The following is a 27,660-nucleotide window of genomic DNA, read 5'->3' as shown; positions in this document are numbered from 1 at the left end:
GTGGATGTTGAGGTCTATGCATCATGTAATTTTGTGGTTTTAGGTCAATCAGAATTTTACAGCTTAGATTCTTGAGTCTGTTCAAATCAGTAGCTCACTAGCTGTCCTCGATTCTAGGCTCACCTATAAATCTTATCATTCGATCAATAAGATCACCTACGCGGAGGCTACAAATTTCGAATCGAACCCAATCATTCAAATATTTAAGAGTTTAAATTTTACTTCGCCATTTGTCAAGCTTAGCATGTGTAGCATTGACGTATGTGATATTTCTGTCTAAGCTCTCTATCTTTAAAAGTGCCAAGTGTGATATAGAATGTCACTTATATAAATTGTCATAGAACCTGTCATACACACTGTCAGTTATGCAAACTTATACAAACAGTTATGCTGTCAGTGTAACAGCAATGTCAATCACACAAAAATTTTTTACGAGAAATGAGATGATTGTTAATTATGGAACACACGTTGGTGGCCATATATGAAGATCTTTCACATGAACAGTTATGTAAAGTTTTATACAAACCGTCAATTATTAGTGTAACAGTAAAGTCAATTATACAAAAATTTTTGATAAAATAAGAGAGTTCGATGATCGGTAATTATGGAACACGTTGGTGGCCATATATGAAGATCTTTCGCATGAACAGTTATGTAAAGTTTTATACAAACTGTCAATTATCAGTGTAACAGCGAAGTCAATTATACAAAAATTTTTGATAAAATAAGAGAGTTCGATGACCGGTAATTATGGAACACGTTGGTGGCCATATATGAAGATCTCTCATATGAACAGTTATGCAAACTATTATACAAACTGTCAATCATCAGTGTAACAATGAAGTCAATTAAATAAGAGTGATAAAATAAGAAAATTTGTGATAAAATACGAGAGTCGGATGACCGGTAATAATGGAACACACGTCGGTGGCCATATATGAAGATCTTTCGTATGAACAGTTATGCAAACTATTATACAAACTGTCAATCATCAGCGTAACAGTGAAGTCAAATAAGAGTGATAAAATAAGAAAATTTGTGATAAAATACGAGAGTCGGATGACCGGTAATAATGGAACACACGTCGGTGGCCATATATGAAGATCTTTCGTATGAACAGTTATGCAAACTATTATACGAACTGTCAATCATCAGCGTAACAGTGAAGTCAAATAAGAGTGATAAAATAAGAAAATTTGTGATAAAATAAGAGAGATCGGTAACAATGGAACACACGTTGGCTACAAGATGTGGAACAAAACAAGCCAATTTGCAAGTATATGCCTAATTCCCTGAACAAACAGAAAGACTATTATAAAACAGAAACCATAGTACGTATCGGAAAGTGATAGAAAAGGAGAACGGTGAATGGATGTGAAAGGACAATCGTTGGAAAGCAGAACGAATGAGGAAGCTCCGGCATAATGCTGCATGTCCTGAAGGGATCTGGCAGAGGTGGGCGATTCGCGCGTTCGAAGGAAGAAAGTTCGTGGAAAGACACACGCAGCTGCGTTCATGGATCATTTACGATGCCCGTTACCCTTGGCGAGTTGATACGTCCTTCGGACACGACCCCATTGTTCACGGCTGAAAAGGAATACGCGGACGATCTTCCAGAAAATAAAGGAACCTCCCGTGTGGCCACCCTACGCCCGGCACGCGCCACGATCTACCTTTCATTTTTTTTATTCCTGCCAGCCGTCGCCTTTCAGATCCGCAGGATAAGTCTTTTCAGAATGTGTCTTTGATCTTCGAATGGACAATAATGCAGGATTTATGTGTTGGCACAGTTTGTATCAATTCAGCTTGCAAATTGATGATCTGAAAATTGTGATTTATAGTAGACAGTGTCTAGAATAATTTAGTACCTTCACGGGCTCAAAAAATGACCTCCAAACTACATAAATTACTAATACTAAGTTAGATTACTTAGATAAGTTCTGAAGTTCGTTCAAGATTATGTAGTTACAGCTTATAATTTGAAGTAATGGCGGCTCGTTAAAAAATCACGTGAATAGAGGTAGGAAAAGTTGTTTTATGATTAAGCAAATAGAGGAAAGAAGAAAAAGAAACAAAGCGAGTATTATTCTACGATGCACCCTACTGGTTAAACATATCGCTATTTCACCGGGGGGTGTTTTGCTGCCCTTGAGGATTTAAAGAAGCTGGGATAAATGGCACCCCGGGTTGCGTCGATTGCGCCACACGGATCACGATTCGAACGTCGATGATTGCGGCCACAAAGGAAGGCAAACAATGAGGCAACCCTCTGCAGCAGGTGAAATAACCCCGCCATAATTAATAATAAACATATCTATAAAATACGAAAGGTCTTTAAAACCTTTGAAAGGCCTTTGAAACTTGGAAACCTAGAAATTTCTCAAGAACCAAAACTTCGAAATTCGACAGAGGATTGGAACAAAAAGGAGAAGAAAGTTGGAAGAAAAAGGGGAATCAGTTAATCGAAAATATTTAGCACTGAAAGGGTTAAGAGAAAGGAAGAAGAAGGGGTTGCTTGGGGGCTGACCGATACAAGTGGGACATTCAAGAAAGGGGTTAGGTCCCATACGATGACAACGGCAAAACTCGAAACGACGTCGTCGGACTTGGCTTCCGGCCATTTCCCAGCTATCGATCCACGAAGCGTTACGACGAAGCTGCCCTACGTGCAATTATAGGTGTATCGTGTGTATAATACGACCCTGGTACGTGCATAGCCAGAAGGGGTAGGCAGATCGTCGGCGCACAAGGACGATCCCCAAAATTTGGCCGCGAAACTGGGATCGCGAAATTCTCCGATGGCCATTCGCGGAACGCGCTATTAAGGACAAACTGGTTTATTGTTCGACAAAAAATTCGGAAAACGGGTCAGACTTCACTTTTCTAAATTACTTAATTAATTAATCTATGCATCAAAAGTAAAAATCGAATATTTAATTTTGTAAGAAATTTGATTCATCTAATCTAATTTATGACATCAAGTTTTTAAAAAATCAACCCCTAAATTGGGGTCAAAGTTCCTAGTGCAAACTAGACCCTCGTCATTAGAAATTATAGCAATGAACATAGAAATATTTATTTATAAAATCTTGTATTAAAAATGTAATATAAGAAATGTAATGAAATTAATTTTGTGGAAATTGATTGTGTAATTCTTTTAACATTTCGGTAAAATGGCGTGTAAGATACGGTTCACCCACCCTACGAATATAACACAACGGTGCGTTTCCACGTATGCGTGGAATCGATAACTGGGAATTAGTCTGACAGGCTGTCTGCCAGAGCCAAGTATACGTGCATCTAAAAACCTTGCCAGCTATTAAAGTAATTATATCTCAGATTCGATCGAATTAAATGTTTCGGTAGACTAATTGCGCTGTGGAATTGTTGAATCAATTTTGGTATCTACTTTACGTTAATTTCTTGGAATTGTATTTTCAACGTTGTTATAATAAACTGAGGGGAAAGTTTTCTTTAAAACAGTCGATAATGTTGGTGTTTCGGTTACCGAATCTGGATGAAATCGTACCTTGTAGGCTTAGTTTCGAACTTTGAACATAGAGGCATTTCAAATTTCGCGCGCTATGACTCGCACTGAAATTGAAAATTGTAATTTCATTTCGAAATTTAATTTGAACTATAAGAATCGTGATAATAGTTAAATGAATGTTTCGCAAATTATAAATGTATGTACAAATTATAAATATATAAATGTAATACATATTTTGGAAGTATAAACATGTATAAATATAACTTTTTATTTACACAGGTATTATTTATACATATTTTATTACCATAGTAAATATTGTTATTATTACTGTGCAGTTTGATTTTTCAGTAATTTTCGAATACACAAAGTGTGCGATTTATTCACTTCAACAAAATGCATTTGCTTACTGTTATTACAATTATAAACATAAGTACCTTATTTAGAACTGTTACGTAGAAAATAACATATGTATTCTTCTTTGTACTATTATTAATAAAAATTGATTAAATTTAAGTTATGATTTAATGTTAGAAATTGATAATAGATTTGAACAGCGCGCCTTTTCTTTTCGATAGTATCGATCGATTTAGTTTGTCAAGAGCGGCGCTGTAAGCACGCTAAATATCGCGCGCTTTTTGCGCGAACGGTATAAATTTGACGTTCAAGTTGTGTAGTTCAATTTGTGACATTTTATCGTTAAAAAGTTGTGTTTTGTACTGAATAAAGTGATATTAGTGAACAATTGAAGAACAATGCAGTTTCCTACGAAAAAGATGTATAAATACCTACAAATATGAACAAGAAACCTCCGAGAATTTCCACAACATTCTACAAGTAACATCCCATGCTATTCCAATCGTAACGAAGATGTGTACAAAGGCACTTCGTAAACGAATGTGAGTATTTTTTAATACATATCAACAATTTTTTGAATAAGTCTTGTCAAACGTTTTAATTATATACAAACTTCTAACCCACAATTGTCATTAGTATTGTACAAAGCAAACTTTAAAATTACATTAAAGTACAGATTCAAAATACAAAACTTACCACTATATATCTTTTCCATTATCAATTATACAATGCTATACAGAATTGATTACAGAATAAATTTCTTGATTCAGGTATAAAATTTTATATTATGTAATGTAAATTTTAATAACAGAAATGGAAGTGTTGATTAACGATGGCAAACCTGTGACCATTGTATCATAGCACCACATTAAGCAAACTGTTATCATAAAGCGCAATATAAATATAAATTGTTCAATGTATCATATACTTTATAGTATTAGAAGAATTTCCCTTTAACTAGCTTATAAACATTTGTCATTTGTTATTAAAATATGTAGAATTACAAATAATTTTTTTGGAAGTTGTCTTCCTCCCTTTCTGTCACTTTCTACAGTAAGATTTTTCAATGATATTCCATTTACCGTAGAAATGTTACAATTCCTTCAAATACCGTACAATGTAAATTATATTCAATTAAAGAAATCAGCTACCTCTGCTAATTCCCTTGCCCTTGCTTGTTGATGTGCCCAACGTGCCTCTGCAAGTTTATCAGTTAATCCCCACTTCTCATGATAGATACGTTGTTTACAAGTTGGACACTTTTTACCCCCTACAAATAAATAGAAATAATTATTAACTTGAGTATTACATACTCAATAGAATATATATCAAAGCAATATTTGTACCATGGAACGGAGGAGTCTTCATATATGTCACAAGACATTGCAAATGAAACAAATGCCCACAGTACAGTCTTTCTACATGCATATTTGCATTTTCGTTGGTCTCTGCATTTTCTGGGTTTGGTGGTAAACACATTTCTCTACATGATTGACAATGTTCTTGTGGCAAGGTCTTAATAGACCTAGATAAAGTAAATCGGTTTTGAACTACAGGAGCAATAGTACAATATAAATACTGCTAATTTCACTTACTTTATAAGAAAGGAAATAACAGTATTTAGAGACGGCGATGGTGTGAATGGAGCTGAAGATTTCTTTTTAAGGGGTGGTTCCACACATTGTCTAGCTAGCTCTTTTCCTTGTCCCAGAAAATAGCGTGTAAACAAAGGTGGAAAATTTGTATCTGCATCCTCCAATCTAAACACAAAAGGGTCATTAGATAAATGTATTTTTCTTATATGTGTCTTCGTCTATACATACTTTACACAGGCTGTTGGGTAGTTATCTGGTACTACAATTTTAGCCTTAAAATAATAAAGGCCTTGCTGGACTTTCAGTCCAATACAAGAATATTTCTGTTTCAATTTTAATTCGTCGTCATTCTCCAAAGTCTTTTTTATGGCAGAGATCTCATCGTAACAACAAATCAAGGGATTTTCATCTATGAAATTACGAACAAATTTCAATAGCGGAAGTACCTATAAGAACAACTTTTATGTAGTAGTATTATAAATAAAAAAATGCTGTATTTAAAAGAATAAAGATTTTCTTACCTGAGCTTTTCCTAGAAGTTTCTTGCACTCCTTCTCGCAAACCTCTGTCAGACCATCAAGCAACTTGACAGACAGAGTTTTACTTTTTAATTCAACTAATAATGGTGTACGAGGATAGTCCTCTGAGAATTGAATGCACACAATAATCGTTTTAAATTTTGTTTTTCTGTGAACGGAATAAATAATGATGAATAAACAATATAGTTGATGTAATTGGAATTCAGTAAACAGATCCCTATAAATAAACTTACGTTATTTCCACTCGCACCATTGTGCGCACACAGGAAACGAGACGGCTACCTTCGACAACATTGTGGCAAAGTTTTGATACTTCTTGTAATTCATCATCGATAAAGCCCATGAGAATACACGAGACAATTTTTTCTCCTAATCTAATGTTCACTTATCGTTTGTGTTACCAAATCGAACCGAACAGATTAGAAAAAGGATATGGAAGCACTATCGCGTGTAGTTTCGTTCCTGTAAATTAGAATTATGTCACGCAATCACGATCAAGGTCAGTCAAGGAACCTAACTCGTCATTCGTGTTTTGCACCCACTACCTGTGACTTCTATGTTTTTAATTATTCAAACAATACAAAAAATTTCAAGGCAGCAGTGTAATAATAATACAAACTCATAAACATCACTTTTTAATTTTGTTTATGCAATACTGCAAGAAACTATATAATTTTTACGTGCCTCCAATCAAAACGCATAAAGAGGAATACAAAAACTTTATTCCTTTATTTTACAATCGATTTACAAAATATTTCATACATTATTACAATACAATTACTTATTGTTTCAATATGATTATATTTGGATCATATCTCTGAATTTGGTAAAACAGAAATTTGCATTCGTAAGTCTGTCTAGTACTGCAATATTTCATGGCGGAGACCTAACCTAATTTAACGCACACGTGTGCGGAAATTCAAACTTACGAGAAATTAAAGAGCGGTCGTGAGTTTGGTTCGTTCTGCGCATGTTAATTCTGATTGGTTGGACCTTATTTTGTAACCAACAGCAACACGCACGCGCAGTTGTGTAGTTTTTTACAGCCTATACACCTGGTGATCTTATATTTTGCATAATGCTATGTTTATGAAATTTTAATAAATGTACAGAGAATTGTGATTGAGGTACTTATTTGATCCTCTTCTTCTTGAAGAATGCATTATATTATAAATGAGTAGTCAAAAGCTACTGTTTTTTAATCAGAACTTAAAGAAGTATGACACTTGAAGAACTTTAGGACAAAGAAACATTGAAGAACTGTATTACAATAGAAATTGTAGTATATCAAAAAGTAATGCAAAATTTCATAAAATGGAGATATGTTACAACATATATCTTACTTCACGACACTGTTCACACATTTTGCTCACCGAGTACATGACCATAGGTGTCCAAACCTCACCAAATAGTGGGGGTCTCCTGAAGTCAGCCACCTTGCGCGAACTAAGTTAAGTAAACTTAGAGAGTATCCCACAAATAAAGTGATCTCCATGAAACTAAACTAACGCAAGAAAATGTCACGAATCGCGAACACAAGAGAAGTGATACTAACAAGCGACAGCACCGGTGAGCATTGGAGTGCCGCAGTATGGGATCCCCGAACCGGTTCTCTATTATCAACCTACAAAAACGCGGGAGCGCTCAGTCACCGTACTCTGCAGCTCCTAAACGACAGTTACGTGATCGGTGCAGACCTAACAAAGCCCCGCATCCACATTTGGCCCATAAACAATCACAATCCGGTTCCTAACCTCCGCCTTACCACGCCGGGAAAAGTGACAGCGCTCTGTTGTTCGCCCAATGGCGCCTACATCGTGGCGGCCATTTCCGAGAAGTTGTTTCTGTGGCAAGCGTGCAACGGGCGGCTGCTAGGGAATTTGTCGCAGCACTACCAAACGGTGAGCTGCTTATCGTTCAGCAAAGACGGCTCTCTGTTCGCCAGTGGCGCTGAGGACGGTCTGGTGTTCGTGTGGTCACTATACCGGGTGTTGAACGACGACCTGCCCACGGCGTTGCACGCTTTCTCGCACCATTCGCTGCCGGTGAAGGACCTGCAGTTTGGCCACGCGGGTGCCAAAGGAAGACTATGCTCCGTGTCCCTGGACCGCACGTGCAACGTGTACGACCCTGGCAGTGGTCAATTACTGCTCACCCTCGTGTTCAACGTGCCCCTCACCGCCGTTTGCATGAACGCGAAGGAGAGCGACTTGTTCGTCGGCTGCACCGATGGAAGCGTTTATCGATTTAATCTGCACGAACCGCCCCGTGGAATAGAGCACCACGTGCAGATCCGAAAGGACGATGGAGAGACCGCCACCTTCCAGGGCCATAAATCGAGCGTCGCGACGCTATCGGTATCCATCGATTGTCGATACCTGCTGTCGGGTTCGACCACCGGTGAGGTTCATTTATGGGACATCGCCAGTCGACAGATCCTCCGGACCATCGATCACAAGGGACCAATCACCGCCGCGTTCTTCGCGAAGCAGTACGAGAACTTCAGAGTCACGAATCTTCAACCACGTTTGCAAGTTTGTAGTCTGCAGAGGGTGGCCGATGAGGAGGGGAAGCAGAGTATTGAAATCATATCGAGGGATCGACTTCATGGGGAGTTGCTGGATTTCGAGTCTTATGTTGAGAGTAAAGAGTCGGGGAGATCCGAGGATCGAAACTCGAGGAAGATGCTTGAGATGAGGGAGGAGATCGATAGGTTGAAGGAAATCAACGCCGCCATTTATCAGTACAGCGTTAAACGGATACTGAACAAAACGAATGGGACGAGTCCCTGAAAAGGAGGATTAAGTTCTGGTTTGTGGATGGGATTATCCGGATGAGACGCTGAATCTATCCTTTTCGAGGAATATCAGTTTTGTATGAAATTTGATTGCAATAAAAAAACCTGTACAGAATTTATTCCCATGTTTATTCATTTCCAAAATTACAAATCAGTCGATTCGGAAATTTACTCGCGAATTTGCGAAGTCCCACATTTACAAATCCCCCAATTAACCATTCCCGAATTTATAAGCCATTCGCAAACTCTCGATTCAGTAACTTGTTAAATTTATAAACAACGTATTAATTATATCGGCGGTAATATAAAGCTGATACGCATGACCGTGTAACTCATTTCCATTTGTATCTAATCTCTCAAAAAGGAACTGTATAAATTTTAAAGAGCTTCATATCACTTAGACTTTTGTACGAATATACGATGTCTTTGCGAAGCTCAACTGAATAATTTACGGCCATTTTGTCAGAGTATCCGGGCACAGCGATACAGAAGCTAGACAAAATGGAAGCTGCCACGATTTCATTTCGTATTAAATTCGAATGGGAGTCGTAAAATTGCACGGGGTCTAATTCATTCGACGATAGAACTGTCGTTAATAATAAAATTTTAATAAAAATTCAGAATAAAAAGATATACCAAGAATTTTTCATTCTTACTCGATTCATACACGCGGACAGAAAAATGCATTGTACTTTTGAAAATTTCATTAATTAACAACTTGTTAATTCAACGAAACGCACACGGGGTAAATTTCACCTCGTTCTTCTAATTTCTGCTGAAGTAAAAATACATAAAACCCGCACGAAAAAGAAAGATGGAAACAGTTTTGAATACGTACATAAAACGTGGATCGGTAAACTACAAATATTGTCGCTTTTAACGTATAGCCCCTATTAATTACAGGGACGTGTTAAACGAATTTGAATATAAATGAAAAATTTCCGATACGTACTTTATTTTCCATTCCTTGTGGCACATTTCCCGACAAAATAATCCCGGGAAGAAGTAACGCAAAAAACACCATAAACTCGAATTTAAGTCTCATGAATCTTGCTCTTTTACCTGGTTACAAAGAAAAATGAGAGAATAAATAGAATCCGAGTATTCCAGAGAATTATCAAAGGATTAAGAACGAAAGAAAAGGATATGATACTTCATATACCAGCTTTAATCTTTTTCTTAAAAATGTCTGAGAGTATTTCTTGTTGCAAGAGGAGAAGGAAAGGTTAATTGTTTTATCCATGGTAATATCGTAAAAGGAACACGATTTAGCCGAAGAATGGAATTAATTATTCCTGGTGCATTAGTCACGAGCATAATTTTCCATCGCTCGAGGGTATCCCTCGTATTTTTGCTATGGCGCTCCTCCTATAAACAGCGTTTCACCGTGGACGTAATTGCGCTCGGAAAAACGGTACAACCGTGGTGCGACGTGATTTTAGCGACTGATCAATTCTGTCCGTTCTCTCGCTTGTACTCTCTGGCGGCTCGTGAACGACGGGTCAAAATTACTCCGATCCAGGTGGTAACTTTTAACGGCGAATTGTTAATTTCCCCGCGAAATGGCCTCAGCTACAATTCGACGAAACACGCTCAGATTATTTCTCTCGAATCCTGTAAATTGAATCCGGTAATCTTTCTCGCTTTTCGGTTTCCTTTTACGCAATTGATGCTGGATTTTGCAATTACCAAACTTTGTTTCGACTCACTTCTGAACTTGGGTTCTTCCTTTCTGTAGTTAAATAATTTCACATTGAAATTATAGAAGTGAAACTACAGGGTGTCTTATAAGTAGAGTAGATTTAATAGGGGGTAGCTAACGTGATTCTGAATAAGATTTCCCTTTGCAGAAATGAGGTAGGAAGCTTCGTTTTTGAATTATTAAGGAAAAACGAACCAATCGGAGAGCGAGGATTGCGCATGCGTAGATGCGAGAGCGACAGCTTTGGATAACGCGTAGTTATCCAACGCGTAGTAATGCAATGCGTGGTGATACTACGCGTAGGAATGCAACGTGTGGTAATACAATGCGTAGGAATCCAACGCGTAGTAATTCAACGCATAGTAATCCAACGCGTACTAATCTAGCGCGTAGGTATTCAACGCGTAGTAATCCAACGCGTGGTAATCCAGCGCGTAGTAATACAACGCGTGGTAATTTTTCGCGTAGTAATACAACGCGTGGTAATTCTACGCGAAGGAATACAATGCGTGGTAATCCAACGCGTAGTAATCCAGCGTGTGAATATCCAACGCGTAGTAATCCAGCGCGTAGTAACCCAGCGTGTTAATATCCAACGCGTAGTAATCCAACGCGTAGTAACCCAGCGTGTGAATATCCAACGCGTAGTAATCCAGCGCGTGGATATTCAACGCGTAGTAATCCAACGCGCAGTAATACAACGCGTGGTAATTCTACGCGTAGGAATCTAACGCGTGGAAATCTAACGCGTAGTTAACGAACGTGTGGTAATGCAACGCGTGGTAATTCTACGCGTACTAATGCAACATGTGGTAATCTAACGCGTAGCAATCAGAGCGCGAAGATTACGCGTTCAGTCACTAGGCTCGAAGCTGTCGCTCTCGCGTCTGCGCATGTGCAATCCTCGCTCTCTGATTGGCCCGTTTCCTTAATAATTCAAAATCGAAGCTTCAAACCCCATTTCTACAAAGGGAAACCTTATTCAGAATCATGTCAGTCACCCCCCATTGGACCTACATTAATTATGAAACACCCTATATATCATAAATAAAATAATTTAGTCTTGATCACTTTCCTGAATAATTCAACTAAATTTCACGTATGATGTACTCTCGTACCGTACTGTAACATTATACGTTACCAATACACATATAAATTATACATGATAAATTATGCATTATACATAGATTTAAATGGTTAGCGATCTCTTTGAAATGTATAATATTCCATAATTGTGTCTGACGATAATTCTATGATATACTAGTGAATGACAGGGCAATACATTAAACACGAATCAGAAATGTCGTATACGAGTTTCATTAAGCATCGAATTTACCATTCGCCATAAATTTGTTTCATTTCACTTCCGTGAGCCACGTGAATCCTTTTACAGGATCCTTTGCCAACAATAACGAAACTCTTTCATTATTCCTTGCACAATGACCGGCAAGCTTCGACGCAGTTTCACCGAAGAAAAAGGAGAAAGTTTAAACGGAAGGCAGACTCGTTGCTACGAGGGAGGAAAAAACAAGTAACAAGGCACTCTTATCGCGTTCACAAAATGAAAACTACCTCTATTTCTTCGACGCGTCTCGTAGGAACTCGTCAATGCGTAAACGTTTATGAGGGGTTTTGGAGAAATTTAGGAGAGAATGCTTTAAGTTCAGGTTTGAAGTTTGCAAATTTAGGAATATTTTTTACCTCTCGAGGGAAAATTACGACTTTGTACTTTTATGTCTTTAGGCACGCCAATCAGTAAATTATAATTCTACGCGTTTTATTACTACGCGTTGGATTACTACGCGTTGGATATTCACACGCTGGGTAACTACGCGTTGGATGTTCACACGCTGGGTAACTATGCGTTGGATTACTACGCGTTGGATATTCACACGCTGGGTAACCACGCGTTGGATTACTACGCGTTGAATATCCACGCGCTGGATTACTACGCGTTGGATATCCACGCGCTGGATTACTACGCGTTGGATATCCACGCGCTGGATTACTACGCGTTGGATATCCACGCGCTGGATTACTACGCGTTGGATATCCACGCGCTGGATTACTACGCGTTGGATTACTACGCGCTGAATATCCACGCGCTGGATTACTACGCGTTGGATATTCACACGCTGGGTAACCACGCGTTGGATTACTACGCGTTGAATATCCACGCATTGGATTACTACGCGTTGAATATCTACGCGTTGGATTACTACGCGTTGAATATCCACGCGCTAGATTACTACGCGTTGAATATCCACGCGCTGGATTACTACGCGTTGGATATCCACACGCTGAATTATTACGCGTTGAGTTACTACGCGTTGAATATCCACGCTCTGGATTACTACGCGTTGGATATTCACACGCTGGATTATTACGCGTTGGATTACTACGCATTGGATTACCACACGTTGCATTGCTACGCGTAGAATCACCACGCATCGCATTCCTACGCGTTGGATTACCACGCGTTATATAACTACGCGTAAGTCCCTGTATCCCCAAATCCCCATATCTCCAAATTACAATATTCCCAAACCTCCAAAACCCCCAATTCCAACGTTTCCAAATCTCTTACATCCCAAAACCCTACATCTCCAAATCCATAAATCTCCTTAGATATGAATTTATGCCCTCACGTCTCCACCACCCACATCCCCAAATCCATCACCAAATTCCCAAACTTCCAAAACCCCAAATGTCAGAATACGACCTCAATCTCCACATGAACTCATGTTTCGCGTGTGACATTCACTTCGTCCAGCATTGTTATAATGCACATTTTGACGCGTAGGAGTGAAACTTAAGAATCGCGCGTTCCACCTGACACCGAGCGTATATTTAATCCAAGCGCGTCACGTGATAACCCGTCCGACGTGATCCAGTGCAATAAATCTTTTTGTCTGGGTGCGTCAGTTGCTCCGAAAATCTCTTTCATTTTTAATTATTCGATTGAATTAAAGCGGTCACCGTTGACCCCCATGGCAGTCGAGCGTTAAACGTTAAATACGGGTCTCGTATAGGGTGTGTGTAGGCGCGTGAGCAGATGCAAACGAGATCCTGACCAAATTAAATTAGGTCTGCCTTAAGATAGAAAAGTTAGCATGGGAATGGCCGTCCACGCGTCGGGGAGGAAATCGATTTGAACGCGACCTCGATGAATACTGTCTTCCGTCCTTTTTGTTTCCCCCCGTTGCCATATCGATCGCGCGATTTTTCTGTTTTTATTATGCCCGAGAAAACCAACGGATATCAGACGCTGAGTGATAAAGAATCGACGAGATATCGAGGCAACGTGATCGAACGGAATCGATGTCTACTCTAGAATCTACGTGCTGAAGGTATCTCTGAGAAAACGTGCCGTGAGAAACGAGAGTTCCGTCGTGATATCATTTGCGACGGTATGCTTCCCTGCTGAGTTTCCTTCAGAGGTGGAACAATTCCCTAGGAACCCCTGGGCAGCTTAGAAGCTACCACTTCCTTTCCCTGAGTTCTAGTCACTTTTTTGCTGGAACTGACATTGTCTGAAAGACATTTTTCAGAGTAACCAAGTTTTGAAGAGAATCGGGGAAGTTGGATCTAGGGAACCCTAGCTTTTTATGTAGCTATAGTGACTTTTAGGAATAGTTTGAATTATTTGTTCTAGTGTCGATTGAAAGGTATTTGAAATTTTCTATAATGTTTGCACGATTTGGAAAAAGTATTGAAAGTCCCTAGAATTTCACAGAGAAGTCAAAGCTAGGGAACACTAGCTTTTTAGGTAGCTATAGTGACTTTTAGGAATAGTGTGAATTATTTGTTCTAGTGTCGATTGAAAGGTATTTGAAATTTTCTGCAATGTTTGCAAGACTTAAAGAAATTACTGAAAGTCCCTAGGATTTCACAGAGAAGCTAGGGAACCCTAGTTTCTGCAAAATTTCACCATTGCACTATTTCTAATTGAAAGACATAATTTCTGAGATTTTTGCAATAATTTTGAGCTAAAAAGAAATGATTCAGACAAGTCCCTAGTAGTCTAAGAGTAATCCAATCTAGGGAACACTAGACCTTATGAAGTTTCAGTTACCATTGTACTGTTATCAATTAAAAGACATAGTTCTGAGGTTTCCTATAGTAATTTTAAATTAAATTGAAATAATTTAGGAGAGTTCCTACTAGTCTAGGAGTAATCCAATCTAGGGAGCCCTAGATTTTGAAAGTTTACCATACTCTTTCCAAATGAAAGACATACTTTTGGGATTTTGTACAACAATTTTAAATAAAAACAAATAATTCAGAAAAGTTCCTAACAGTCCCTGGGAACTCCAAATTCCCCAAAAGTTACTGCACCAAAAAGTCAAGCTCCATCTCCAGCAGAAAATATTTCCTGAGACTGTCTCGACTAATTTCGGATTCCCCGCAAAATTGAAAGTAAATAGACAAATAGAGGTTCATAACGAAGCGGAATGAAACAACGAGAAGTTTCTATATTATAGAAAGGACAATTGAATTTTCCAAACATCCGCTTCTCTTCGCTAGTTACTTTATTCAGTTACGTAAACTGGCAATTATGTCGGGATATGGAACCGTACACACAACGGGAAAGCTTCTTTCCACAGCCGGCACAATGAAAGATATTCATATTCGCGAAAAAGATGTAGCACAAGAACGATATAGGTTCCTTTGACAAAGATACCCGATGTGATCTGAAAGAGATTAAAGTATCCCCGTATGTTCCGCGTAGCGCGCATATATCACGATCGGTTGAGTAATGCGGCATAATCTGCGCCATTATGATCATATCACGCATTTATAAATCTTTGCGCGATCCTGTGCATACACCACCGCTGTACACGTGCTACTGTGTATTTGGATTATACCGGATAATCGTTACAATTATTCCCCTTTAAATAGAGCGTGTCACCATTTTCCACCACCGAAATCCTATTGTCCGGTGACGTACAAAAATTATGCGTCTGTTTGCGGTCAATGTATAAGCAATGCATTTATGGGAATAAACTGACAACAAAAAAATTAATTTTAGCAAAATAGCGTACGATGTTCCGTTATTTTTTCAATGTACTTTGTACCTAACCCTCCGTGAAAATATTACCTATCACTCCCTTAAGAATGTTTGAGGTCAATGTACAAGCAATGTATTTATGGGATTAAACTCAGAATAAAAAATTAATTTTAGCAAAATACTGCGTTCCGTTATTTTTTCAATATTCCAACCCTCCCTGAAAATATTAGCCATCCCTTAAGGGGAGCAATACCTTTAGAATCTTAAAAAATTACAAATTTTTTTTTCTATAAAATGTTAGTATAACATCTTAAAAATATTGTCTCAAAATTTTAAAGTGAAATATGAAGCCTTCTTGAAGTTATAATTTAACGCGTATTAATTCAATGCGTAGTAACGCAGAGTGTGAATATCCAACGCATAGTAATTCAGCGCATGGATATTCAACGCGTAGTAACGCAGAGTGTGACTATCCAACGCATAGTAATTCAGCGTGTGGATATTCAACACGTAGTAATCCAACGCGTAGTAATGCAATGTGTAGTTACTCAGCGTGTGAACATCCAACGCATAGTAATCCAACGAGTGGATATTGAACGCGTAGTAATGCAATGTGTAGTTACTCAGCGTGTGAATATCTAACGCGTAGTAATTCAACGCGTAGTAAGGCAATGCGTGGTAATCCAACGCGTAGTAATCCAGCGCGTGGATATTCAACGCGTAGTAATCCAACGCGTAGTTACTCAGCGTGTGAATATCCAACGCGTAGTAATTCAGCGCGTGGATATTCAACGCGTAGTAATCCTACGCGTAGTAATGCAATGCGTGGTAATCCAATGCGTAGTAATCCAGCGCGTGGATATTCAACGCGTAGTAATCCAACGCGTAGTTACTCAGCGTTTGAATATGCAACGCGTAGTAATTCAGCGCGTGGATATTCAACGCGTAGTAATGCAATGCGTGGTAATCCAATGCGTAGTAATCCAACGCGTAGTTACTCAGCGTGTGAATATCCAACGCGTAGTAATTCAGCGCGTGGATATTCAACGCGTAGTAATCCAACGCGTAGTAATGCAATGCGTGGTAATCCAATGCATAGTAATCCAGCGCGTAGTAATCCAACGCGTAGTAATTCAGTGCGTGGATATTCAACGCGTAGTAATCCAACGCGTAGTTACCCAGCGTGTAAATATCCAACGCGTAGTAATCCAGCGCGTGGATATTCAACGCGTAGTAATCCAACGCGTAGTTACCCAGCGTGTAAATATCCAACGTGTAGTAATCCAGCGCGTGGATATTCAACGCGTAGTAATCCAACGCGTAGTTACCCAGCGTGTGAATATCCAACGCGTAATCCAGCGCGTCAATTATCGCCGCTATAAAAAAAAATTCACAAACATCAGCTTATTTTCATCTGTCTATTGCCCCCCTAAAGCTCATTGAAAATATATTGCTATTGAAAAATACGAGGGAATTAATTTGTGGAATTCGTTATTTAGAGGAATGAATAATAAATTTTGCAGAGGATAATGCGAAAATTCTGCGGCGGTGGAAAGAGAAAAAAAATGGAATTGCAGTTAAAATCGTTTTAATCAAGGCATCCAGCGATTACACGTTTAAAGCTGTTGTGGTTGCATCTCCATAAAAGGATACAACCGCGTTAAAATTGTTATAATTCTCTGATGTGACGCACGTACATTTCGTGATATGCAAGAGTTTTTATTTCTGATGCGATCAAACTGTAATAATTTTCATTCCTACGATAAAGTATTGTCGTATAAAACCCGGGTGATTCAGTTTGTTCCTGTTTTTGCCCGTTGCTGTAATTTTTACATTTCCATTGTGGCTCGCGAACAAAAGGTACAATGTGAAGAATTGAAATTGTTTATAAACATTTCCTCGAAAATGTGTTTAACGATCGCGGTATAAACGGTAGTTAAAATAACGCAGTGAAAATAAACAATTCCGTGTACGTGGTTAACGTGCGATTGTTGCATAAATCTTGAAAAATCGAGTAACGTTAGAAGAGTCGGATAACTAACGAAAAACGTTCAAAAATCAGCGAGCGTAAAATCGAGCTATCAAATAGCCCGTTTCAATCAACAAACGTGATTCTTAATTCCCGGAAAATTCCCCCGGGAAATGCCCGGAAAAGTCGGAAACAATACGTTACAACGGCCGGTGGATCTGGTCGTTTACGAACCGTTAAAAAGTTTCGATACAATTATTTCAAAGGCGCCGTAAACAAAAAGTTTATCTTAACGTTAGCAGTTCATGCTGTAAAAAAAACCCCTTCTGTTAAGTATTTTCGCAGCCGGGTAATGAATTTACCAGCGAAAATAGCTTCTGGTCGGCGAACAATTTTTAATTTCGAAAGTTTGCTGCCTGATCTGCTCGAGCTATTACCGCATGCTAAATTATTGCACGATAGATTAGTGCACTTTGGTTTAAAAGTGGTTAGATCAATATAAATTTATTGTTAGATTCGTTAAATTAGCGTTTGTTAGGGTATTTGTCAGATTAGTGTATGTTAGATTATGACACGTTGGATTAATGCGCGTTAGATAAGGATACGTTGGATTATTTCACGTTCATGATCTGTTAGATTAGTGTGGATTATAACCGTTCAAGGCTTGTTAGATCACAATTAGATTGGTATACGTTAGATTGTAATCCGTTGGATTATTGCACGTTGGGTTATGGACCGTTACATAATTACACGTTAGATTACCACCTGTCAGATTATTTCTCAAATCCTTAAATTACCAGATCTCCAAATCTCCAAATCTTCAAATCTCCAAATCTCCGAATCTCCAAATCCTCAAATCTCTAAATCCTCAAATCTCCAAATCCTTAAATCTCCAAATCCTCAAATCTCCAAATTTCTTAATCCTTAAATTCCCAAACCCCAAATTCTCCAAGTCCCTAAATTTCTTAATTCTTAAATTCCCAAACCCCAAATTTTCCAAGTCCCTAAATTTCTCAGTCCTTAATTTCCCAAATCCCAAATCCCAAAATCCCCAAATCCCCAAATCCCCAAATCCCCAAATCCCCAAATCCCAAAATCCCAAAATCCCCAAATCCCAAAATCCCCAAATCCCAAAATCCTCAAATCCCAAAATCCTCAAATCCCCAAATCCCCAAATCCCCAAATCCCCAAATCCCAAAATCCTCAAATCCCAAAATCCCCAAATCCTAAAATTCCCAAATTCCAAAATCCCAAAATCCCCAAATCCCAAAATCCTCAAATCCCCAAATCCCAAAATCCCCAAATCCCAAAATCCCCAAATCCCAAAATTTCCCAAAGTCCCTAGATCCCCAAAGAATACCACCCTACACCAACTACCACCACAAGTACACCAACTACCAAAAAAAAAAAAATACAAATAACCTAGATAACCTAAAAATTTCATTAAAGATTGATCATAAACCCCTAAAAGTAACTGAAAATTGACAGCCCCGACCGTAATTTAGCGCAAGTATAACCGTGTTCCATCCCTTATCGGCAATAACGAGAAGGTCCCTAAGTTGAATCAGCAACGAGCGTCGAAATAAACGGGTGACGATCGTTCGTAAACGGAAGCGATACAGGGTGGTAGAATGTGAAACGAGAGGGTTGAAGGTCCGTGGGGTCGGGGTGGTAGCCCCCGTTAGCCGGTCGTGGCGCTAGGTATAAAATCAGACGGCGACTACCTGATGGTATTCAGTGTTCTTGTGCTCTGCTACGTAGCTTCATCGAATTTCGATCTTACGGAGAGCAAGTATCATCGGCGATGACAAATCACGTATTTGTAGTACTCATCGTTTTCATATTTTCGATCTCCCTCAACCGTAAGTGTGCCGATCGATCGATCGGTCCTCTTCTTCGAACGATTTCTTCTCACATATACACGCTTCCGCTATTTTTCATCGTTTCCCGGTTCGTTACGCTGATCTTCGCCAACCTGATGCTTCTTACAGTTTATCTGCTTTTTTCTTTGGAGGTCATAGTAAACGGTGTTCTCTTTTTTGTTTACACTATTTGGCTATTCTTTCTTCGGTTGTAATTAGTTCATTTTGAGATTTCTTCTTTGTTGGTTATCTATACTCAGGTTTCTTCTTTATTAGTTATTCTATGCTGGAATTTCTTCTTTATTGATTACTTGTAGCTGTAGATTTCTTCTGTTGCAGATTTCTTCTATTGCAATTAGTTCATTTTGAGATTTCTTCTGTGTTGATCACCTATACTCAGCTTTCTTCTTTATTAGTTATCCTATGCTCGAATTTCTTCTTTATTGAATACTCGTTCAGTGATGTAGATTTCTTCAATTGCAGATTTCTTCTATTGTAATTAGTTAATGTTCAGTTTTCTTCTTTGATGGTCACCTATACCCAGGTTTCTTCTTTATCAATTAGTTATTCTATGCTGAAATTTCTTCTTCATTGATTACTTGCTCTGTGTTACAGATTTCTTCTGTTGCAATTAGTTAATGTTGAGATTTCTTCTTTGTTGATCAAACTGTACTCAGGTTTCTTCTTTATCAATTACTTATCCTATGCTCAAATGTCTTCTTCAATGATTACTTGTTTTGTGCTGCAGATTTCTTCTGTTGCAGTCAGTTAATTTATCTTGAGGTCCTTCCTTGCTGGTCACTTATCAGGTTTCTTCCTTATTAATTACTTATCCTATTCTCGAATTTCTTCTTCATTGATTACTTGTTCTATGCTGCAGCCTTCTTCTGTCACAATCAGTTAATGTTAAGATTTCTTCTTTGTTGGTCAAACTATACTCAGGTTTCTTCTTTATCAATTATTTATCCTATGCTCAAATTTCTTCTTCAATGATTACTTGTTCTGTCCTGCAGATTTCTTCTGTTGCAATCAGTTAGTTCATCTCGAGTTTCCTTCTTTGCTGGTCACTTATCAACTTTCTTCCTTATTAATTACTTATCCTACCCTCAAATTTCTTCTTCATCGACAACCCTATACCAAAGATTTCATTTAATATGTTCTTCCACGCGCAAGATTGTTTCTCTATCAATTCCCCGTGTTCAATTAATCAGTTATACGTTCCCTCTTTATTAATCAATTATTCCACGCTCGAAGTTCATTCGAACTCCGTAGGTGTAAATGGGGAGTGCGTTTGATTAATGTTTCTTCTTTGATTCTTTTAGTTATACTTTCTCCGGGGAACGATTCTCACGTGCTGTTCGATGAAATTGCTGTCCATTATTTTTACAGATACAGTTTTTTTGAATCATTGATTACCATCGATCATGCCTCTTTGTTACTACACTTTATTCCCTTGGTTTTTTCACTTGTTAACCGTCAGCTCGTATATTTACGATTGCAAAAGTAACCCATTGTTTCTGTAAATTTTCCGCGAATTCTCTTCTGCATACACGGTTGCTGTTATTCGATATGACAAATACCATTATTTTATATTATTTATTTTCTGGACGTGTTTCAATTGTGATTCTGCTAATTGTTATTTATTATTTGTGCAAGTTTTTTCGAATGTGAGGTATTGATTAATTTTTGAGGTACATATTTGTAAATCTGGTGCAGTTATTTTCTACAATTTTGTCCAAACTTATGATACTACAAGAGACATTCCTACTGATATGTGAATTTAAACATAAATAGCTACATGTTACAATTAACTGCATATAGCAAAAATTTTTTAATTTTTAAATTATATGTACTATATTAATTTTTATTATTATATGTACTATATTGCAATTATCAAAGTGTTGCATGTACATCAAAAAATATATTAAATAACTAAAAAAAAAATTGGAATTTTAATGTGAGTGATCTACGAATCAATTAAAAATCTATCTTTGATCAGTAAAGTACGAAATAATACAAATTTTTTGCTAATCATCGGAAGCCAGATGTGTCCCTTTGACCGGTAGAGACTACAATCTCGATATATCGCATTGGTCATTTTTCCGTTCTTTTTTCCTTCTTTAATTATTGGATGCCAGATGCAAGCCCGCTGCAAAGGCATTGAAATTCACGACAGCAAAAAAGAAATATCCTTTCTTATCCTTTTCCGCGTCTCCCATCGATTTCTTGAAAAAAAAACCAGTATTAAAACGAGAGTCCTCCGATAATTTTCCAGAGGGAGAGAAATTGAAGGATCGACGAGCATCTGGCTTGATGGCGTATCCCAGGGTCGGCCGATCCGACGCGCCGAACGTTAATTTTAACCGTCATCGCGAAATCGAGCCGGACAGCGAATTTTACAACGCCCGCGATTCGGATTCCGATTCCACCTCGGAAAAGGATTACCAAGGTAAAACGCAGTCGTTGTAGCCGAAACAAGCTTGATATGCTTTTAAGCTTTCGTGTTTTGAATCCAGTGAACTGTACCGTGCCTTCGCACCGTTCGCTCGGTCTGAGTAACCAACATTGTGCGGTCATTTTTTGCGGCCCCATTTAAGGTTGTTGATCATTTTTTGACACGTTACAACCTTTTGTGTTGTACCGCCCAACGTTTTTAGCTTTTAAACTTTGCAAATTTAATTTTAAGTCTTGACAGTATTTTTATTGGTGCGAATTTTAGAATTTTGGAGAATAGGGGAGTTAGAGTTACTGTAGAATTATAGATTTCTAGAGTTATATATTTTTAAGCTTTTATTTATGAGCTTTGGGGCTTTCGAATTTTTTCTGAAGTCGTAAACTTGTAAATTTCACAGATTGCCTAAATTTTAAATTTCTCAGATTCCAAGTTTCTTAGATTCGAAATTTTTCAGATTCCAAATTCTCGAGATTCCAAATTCCCTAGATTCCAAATTCCCTAGATTCCACATTTCTGAGATTCCAAATTCTCCAGATTCCAAATTCTCTAGATTCCAAATTCTCTAGATTCCAAATTTCCCAAGTTCCAAATTTCCCAAATTCCAAATTCTTCAAATTTCAAATTCTCCAAGTTCCATATTCCCCAAATTCCAAATGTCCCAAATTCCAAATGTCCCAAATTCCAAATGTCTCAAATTCCAAATGTCCCAAATTCCAAATGTCTCAAATTCCAAATGTCTCAAATTCCAAATGTTTCAAATTCCAAATTCCCCAAATTCCAAATTCCCCAAATTCCAAATTCCACAAATTCCAAATTCCCCAAATTCTCATCTCCCCAAAATCCCATCTCCCCAAATTCACATCCCCCAAATTCCAGATTCCCCAAATTCCAAATTCCCCAAATTCTCATCTCCCCAAAATCCCATCTCCCCAAATTCCCATCCCCCAAATTCCCATCCCCCAAATTCCCATCCCCCAAATTCCAAATTCCCCACCTTCCAAATTCCCCAAATGTCAAATTCCAACATCCTAAATTCTCCAGTGTTCAAATTCCCTAGATCCTCTCCTATAATGTTCTACATCCCTTTCTAAGATATAAACTTAAGCAAATTCTAAATTTCCTAAACTCTTCACTTTCCAAATTCCTACACTCCCTATACCCAAGTCTCAAATTACTAAATTCCGATCTCCCTCTTCGCAAATATTCCTCCTTCAATCTTCAAGTCCCTAAATTCTAAGACATCAAACTCCAAATTTGCGAATGTACTAATTGAATCTTCTCAAGACCCAAACTCCGAACTCTCTTAAATTCCAACCTTCCCTAAATACACCCCAACTTGAAACTTTACAACACCCCAACCTGAATTTCCCAACTCCAAATTTCCAAACTTGCGCAAAAATTGCGTAGTCCATTACATACGAAAGATCATAAATGAAGTATCCCGTATCTCATTATTTCAATCGACAAAAGAGATTCATTTACATTCCACCCACAGAGCACAGAGTACAGTGGAAGCTCACATAGCCACATAAATTATCGTTTAATTTGTAGATTCGAGCAACGTCATGTCACTATTCAAGGGAAGATCGATGAACCCCAAGTATTCTGATAAAATGCCAAAAGACTCGTCATGGCTGATCACCAAGGAGTATCGACCGTGGCAGAAGATCGACGAGGGCAGATCCCATTACAACTCCTTACCTATTGCTCGAGGTAGGAAATTTTATAAAATAATAAGATTCTACCTGTTTCATATTCTGTAATATGCTACTTTGTTCTTTGGATTATTTTATTTATTTTTTTGTGGGATTTTGTTGTCTCGTTTATTAAATTTCTTTGGTCTCTTTATTAAATTTCATTGGTATTATTTTCATTTATAAGGACATTTTTATTTAATGAAATTGGAGTGATCAGACTTAGATGATTTTCTTAAATTAATTTTGTGTGGACTGATCAGACTTAGATGATTTTATTAAATTAATTTTGTTTGGACTGATCAGACTTGGATGATTTTCTTAAATTAATTTTGTTTGGACTGATCAGACTTAGATGATTTTCTTAAATTAATTTTGTTTGGACTGATCAGACTTAGATGATTTTTTATAAATTAATTTAGTTTGGACTGATCAGACTTAGATGATTTTCTTAAATTAATTTTGTTTGGACTGATCAGACTTAGATGATTTTATTAAATTAATTTTGTGTGGACTGATCAGACTTAGATGATTTTCTTAAATTAATTTTGTTTGGACTGATCAGACTTAACTTCATAATTTTCTGAAATTAATTTACTTTGACCTGATGAGATTTACCTTCATGATTTCCTTAAATTAATTTAAGGATTATTAACTAGAATGTCAAGTTTTATTATAGAAAAGAGCTAAAGTTCTTAAAATTGAATTCTTTTGTCCTTTCCCAAAATCGTTTAAAATAATCCAAATTCTTTTACCAAAATTTTAAGACTTGTCTGAAATATTTCAATTTCAAAATGTTCAATAAAACTCATTAATCTCAAAAAATTAGTAAAATGCTTCAAAAATTCATGAATGAGTTGCTATATGTAAATGTTCAATAAACTTCATGAATTTAAAAAAATTACAAAAATGTTTAAAAAAATTCATGAATAAGTTACTACATATAAATGTTTAATAAACTTCATGAATTTCAAAAAATTACAAAAATGTTTAAAAACAATTCATGAATGAGTTACTACATATAAATGTTTAATAAACTTCATGAATTTCAAAAAATTACAAAAATGTTTAAAAAAATTCATGAATGAGTTACTGCATATAAATGTTTAATAAACTTCATGAATTTCAAAAAATTACAAAAATGTTTAAAAAAAATTCATGAATGAGTTACTGCATATAAATGTTCAATAAACTTCATAAATTTCAAACAATTAGAAAAATGCTCATAAATGAGTTGCAATTAACAGTCACGTTCTAAGATAAGAAAGAAAGATTGAAAAATACGAAAGTTGAACTTTACCTTGGTGAAAATAATCTGTATTCCATTGTTTATTGACGCTGGCAGCTTGCGCGACTCAGCCAGCGAAAAACCGCACGTATCGCGAAACATTTTTGGTATTCACGAAAATCCATCCCCATCCATACGTGATCCGAGAATCAAAACCCTGAACCGTGTATCGGCCAATGTTCTGTTGATGCCCTGTTTCAAATGCCAATTTAATTTTTCGTCCCGTACCAATAGTATTTCATCCCTTCCTTTATTTGACTTGCGGGGTCATGGGTAACACGTTACAATCGCACGGAATGAATTTCCAACGAATAAAACGTTGTTAATGCTTTATTTATTTCCGACGTTTCCATATTCTGTCTGCCTTTTCCGAATTCTACCAATGCGATCGCTACTTTTTTTCTTTACAGTTTTTATATTTTTGAGTTAGGGTGGTGAAGATTTGGGGTTGGATTTTTAGATTTGTGGGTTTGTAGGTTTTTGGGTTTGTGGATTTTTAGGTTTGTAGATTTGGGGATTTGTAGGTTTGTGGGTTTGTAGATTTTTGGATTTGAAGGTTTGGAGATTTTTAGATTTTTAGGTTTGTGGGTTTATGGGTTTTTAAATTTGGGGGTTTGTAGGTTTGTGGGTTTGTAGATTTTTAGATTTGAAGGTTTGGAGATTTGTAGATTTTTAGATGTGTAGTCTTGTAAATTTGTAAATTTGTAAATTTGTAAATTTGTGGATTTTTAGATTTTTAGGTTTGTAAATTTGTGGATTTGTAGATTTTTAGATTTTCCAATTTTCCAATTTTCCAATTTTCCAATTTTCTAATTTTCCAATTTTCCAATTTTCCAATTTTCTAATTTTCCAATTTTTAGATTTCAAAGTTTGGAAAATTGAAAGTTCATGTATTTGCACACTATCAAATTTCAACATTTCTAAATTTCCAAATTTGCAGATTTGTGAATTTCTGAACTTTGAAATTTGCAGCTGCCTAAATTTATAAATTTACAGATTCCCCACCCTATAAATTTGCAAACTTAAATTTTTCTCCATTACCACCTCCACACTTCTATCCTCTGATACCATTACAGTCTAAATATAAAATCTTCTGCAAAACATGTTACGCACCTCAAAGTATCTTACAACCCCTACATCGTCTCTCAAGATAAACCTTTAACATACCTGCATAAAACCTTGCTATACCACCCCAACAGTATTAATGACACCTTTAATTAAAACTTTTAATGACTTTAATATAATAAAAACCACCCCCTTTGACTAACAATTCACACCCTTCCTTTTTTAAATTTCTAAAAATAGTGACATGGAGTAAATTCGACTAAGTTTGACTGTGTTTGACTAAGTTTGATTATGTTTGAATAAGTTTGATTATGTTCGAACAAGTTTGATTATGTTCGTACAAGTAACCATGAGATATACGGAAGTTTGCACAAACTTTCATTCTTTTTTGACAGGAAATTCATGCATTTAATTCTTGTTAAAATGAGTCCACCATGATTATAACCTAACTATGATTTCTACCAAATTATTGATGTTAACGTTATAAAATATGTGATTATGCAAATATGTATCGAAATTTGTCATTGTGAAGAATTCACATTGATTTCGTCTGACCATTAGGTTCATCTTCAGCATCCGAATCAATACCCCGAGTTTTTGTCCTCTGCAGCGTTCGTTGATTTCAGGTTTCCGAAATAGCCAGATGAACGGGTACACACCGAGGCTAGGACGCGAGAGCGACGTCGATCGAATCTGCAAATGATTCCGAAACACGAGCTTTGACACCACCGGAAGTTAATATAATCTAGCCTTAATTCGCATCACTATCCTACGACTTTGTTTGATCCCGAAGGAACCGGATTTGTGGTCCGTGAATATCGATGACAATAAAGGTTGAATGAAATTTCATCGCTGTTAGTGTTAATATAATACAAACACTCTTGCGCTAGTTTAGTATAAACACCCTGCTATTAATTTAGTGTAGCATACTCTGCTTTGTTTGCTGTATCACGTACTAATTAGTTTGGAAGTTGGATATTTTGGGAGCGCAGATTACGGGAACTCTCAAAATTTAACCCTCTGAACGTGGCCGTTGGTTATCTGTTAGATGGAGGGTGAAATTTATTTTATGCTAATTTTCATTATTTTACTATCACGTATTTAGATATTATTTCACGTATTTGGATCCGCGTGGAGATAATTTTCATTATTTTAGTATCACGTATTTAGATATCATTTCATGTATTTACATTCACGTGGTAGACTTTTCACATTATTTAGATACTTTCTATATTTTTATTTTAGGTATCACGCGTTTAGATATTATTTTACATATTTACATTCACGTAGTAGATTTTTCACATTATTTAGATACTTTCTATATTTTTATTTTAGGTATCACGCGTTTAGATATTATTTTACATATTTACATTCACGTGGTAGATTTTTCACATTATTTAGATACTTTCTATATTTTTATTTTGGGTATCATTTTAGGTATCACGCGTTTAGATATTATTTTTGACTGTACCACTTAGATAGTATTTTTTACATTTTTATTTAGGTGTTATTTTAGGTGACACGTGTTTAGATATTATTTCTGACTGTACCACTTAGATATTATTTTTTATATTTTTATTTAGGTGCTATTTTAGGTATTACGTGTTTAGATATTATTTCTAACTGTACCACTTAGATATTATTTTTTATATTTTTATTTAGGTGCTATTTTAGGTGCCACGCGATTAGATATTATTTCTGACTGTACCACTTAGATATTATTTTTTATATTTTTATTTAGGTGCTATTTTAGGTATTACGTGTTTAGATATTATTTCTTACTGTACCACTTAGATATTATTTCTTACATTTTTATTCAGATGTTAGTTTAGGTGACAC

General features: G+C 36.9%; 3 protein-coding genes across 5 annotated transcripts; 2 read left to right on the top strand and 1 right to left on the bottom strand.

The window, feature by feature from the left end:
- Nucleotides 1-3,744: 3,744 nt before the first annotated feature.
- LOC100880791 (uncharacterized) lies at nucleotides 3,745-7,487 on the bottom strand. Of its 3 annotated transcripts, none has more exons than XM_076540351.1 (7): nucleotides 7,352-7,487; nucleotides 6,212-6,440; nucleotides 5,961-6,126; nucleotides 5,668-5,885; nucleotides 5,440-5,604; nucleotides 5,191-5,369; nucleotides 3,745-5,114 (listed from the first exon to the last, which is right to left on the bottom strand). In XM_076540351.1, the coding sequence occupies exons 2-7, from the start codon at nucleotides 6,319-6,321 to the stop codon at nucleotides 4,975-4,977; spliced, it is 978 nt and encodes a 325-aa protein (XP_076396466.1). In that variant the 5' UTR covers nucleotides 6,322-6,440; nucleotides 7,352-7,487; the 3' UTR covers nucleotides 3,745-4,974. The 3 variants fall into 3 exon arrangements, with proteins under 3 accessions (XP_076396466.1, XP_012141451.1, XP_076396467.1); XM_012286061.2 differs by lacking the exon at nucleotides 7,352-7,487 and adding an exon at nucleotides 6,908-7,158; XM_076540352.1 differs by lacking the exon at nucleotides 7,352-7,487 and adding an exon at nucleotides 6,524-6,542.
- An 8-nt stretch (nucleotides 7,488-7,495) lies between these two features.
- On the top strand, nucleotides 7,496-8,894 carry LOC100879413 (WD repeat-containing protein 18). Its single transcript, XM_003703645.3, has one exon. The coding sequence runs from the start codon at nucleotides 7,496-7,498 to the stop codon at nucleotides 8,768-8,770; it is 1,275 nt and encodes a 424-aa protein (XP_003703693.2). The 3' UTR covers nucleotides 8,771-8,894.
- A 10,279-nt stretch (nucleotides 8,895-19,173) lies between these two features.
- LOC100879524 (CAPA peptides) lies at nucleotides 19,174-26,670 on the top strand. Its single transcript, XM_076540157.1, has 4 exons — nucleotides 19,174-19,319; nucleotides 21,595-21,768; nucleotides 23,326-23,487; nucleotides 26,448-26,670. The coding sequence occupies exons 1-4, from the start codon at nucleotides 19,262-19,264 to the stop codon at nucleotides 26,522-26,524; spliced, it is 471 nt and encodes a 156-aa protein (XP_076396272.1). The 5' UTR covers nucleotides 19,174-19,261; the 3' UTR covers nucleotides 26,525-26,670.
- Nucleotides 26,671-27,660: the final 990 nt, after the last annotated feature.

Source organism: Megachile rotundata, chromosome 15, assembly GCF_050947335.1.
Source record: "Megachile rotundata isolate GNS110a chromosome 15, iyMegRotu1, whole genome shotgun sequence".
NCBI lineage: Eukaryota > Metazoa > Arthropoda > Insecta > Hymenoptera > Megachilidae > Megachile > Megachile rotundata.
The sequence above is the reverse complement of the archived record's forward strand: the minus strand, read 5'-3'. Positions and strand labels throughout refer to the sequence as shown.

Bases quoted from the DNA above. Each gene is read 5' to 3' on its own strand.
- LOC100880791 (XM_076540351.1), bottom strand. From the start codon at position 6,321: ATGGGCTTTATCGATGATGAATTACAAGAAGTATCAAAACTTTGCCAC. The intron at 5,605-5,667 runs GTATGTATAGAC...TTTTGTGTTTAG, and splicing joins TACCCAACAGCCTGTGTAAA to ATTGGAGGATGCAGATACAA. The intron at 5,370-5,439 runs GTAAGTGAAATT...TACTTTATCTAG, and splicing joins GTTATTTCCTTTCTTATAAA to GTCTATTAAGACCTTGCCAC.
- LOC100879413 (XM_003703645.3), top strand. From the start codon at position 7,496: ATGTCACGAATCGCGAACACAAGAGAAGTGATACTAACAAGCGACAGC.
- LOC100879524 (XM_076540157.1), top strand. From the start codon at position 19,262: ATGACAAATCACGTATTTGTAGTACTCATCGTTTTCATATTTTCGATC. The intron at 21,769-23,325 runs GTAAAACGCAGT...TTTAATTTGTAG, and splicing joins CTCGGAAAAGGATTACCAAG to ATTCGAGCAACGTCATGTCA. The intron at 23,488-26,447 runs GTAGGAAATTTT...CGTTGATTTCAG, and splicing joins CTCCTTACCTATTGCTCGAG to GTTTCCGAAATAGCCAGATG.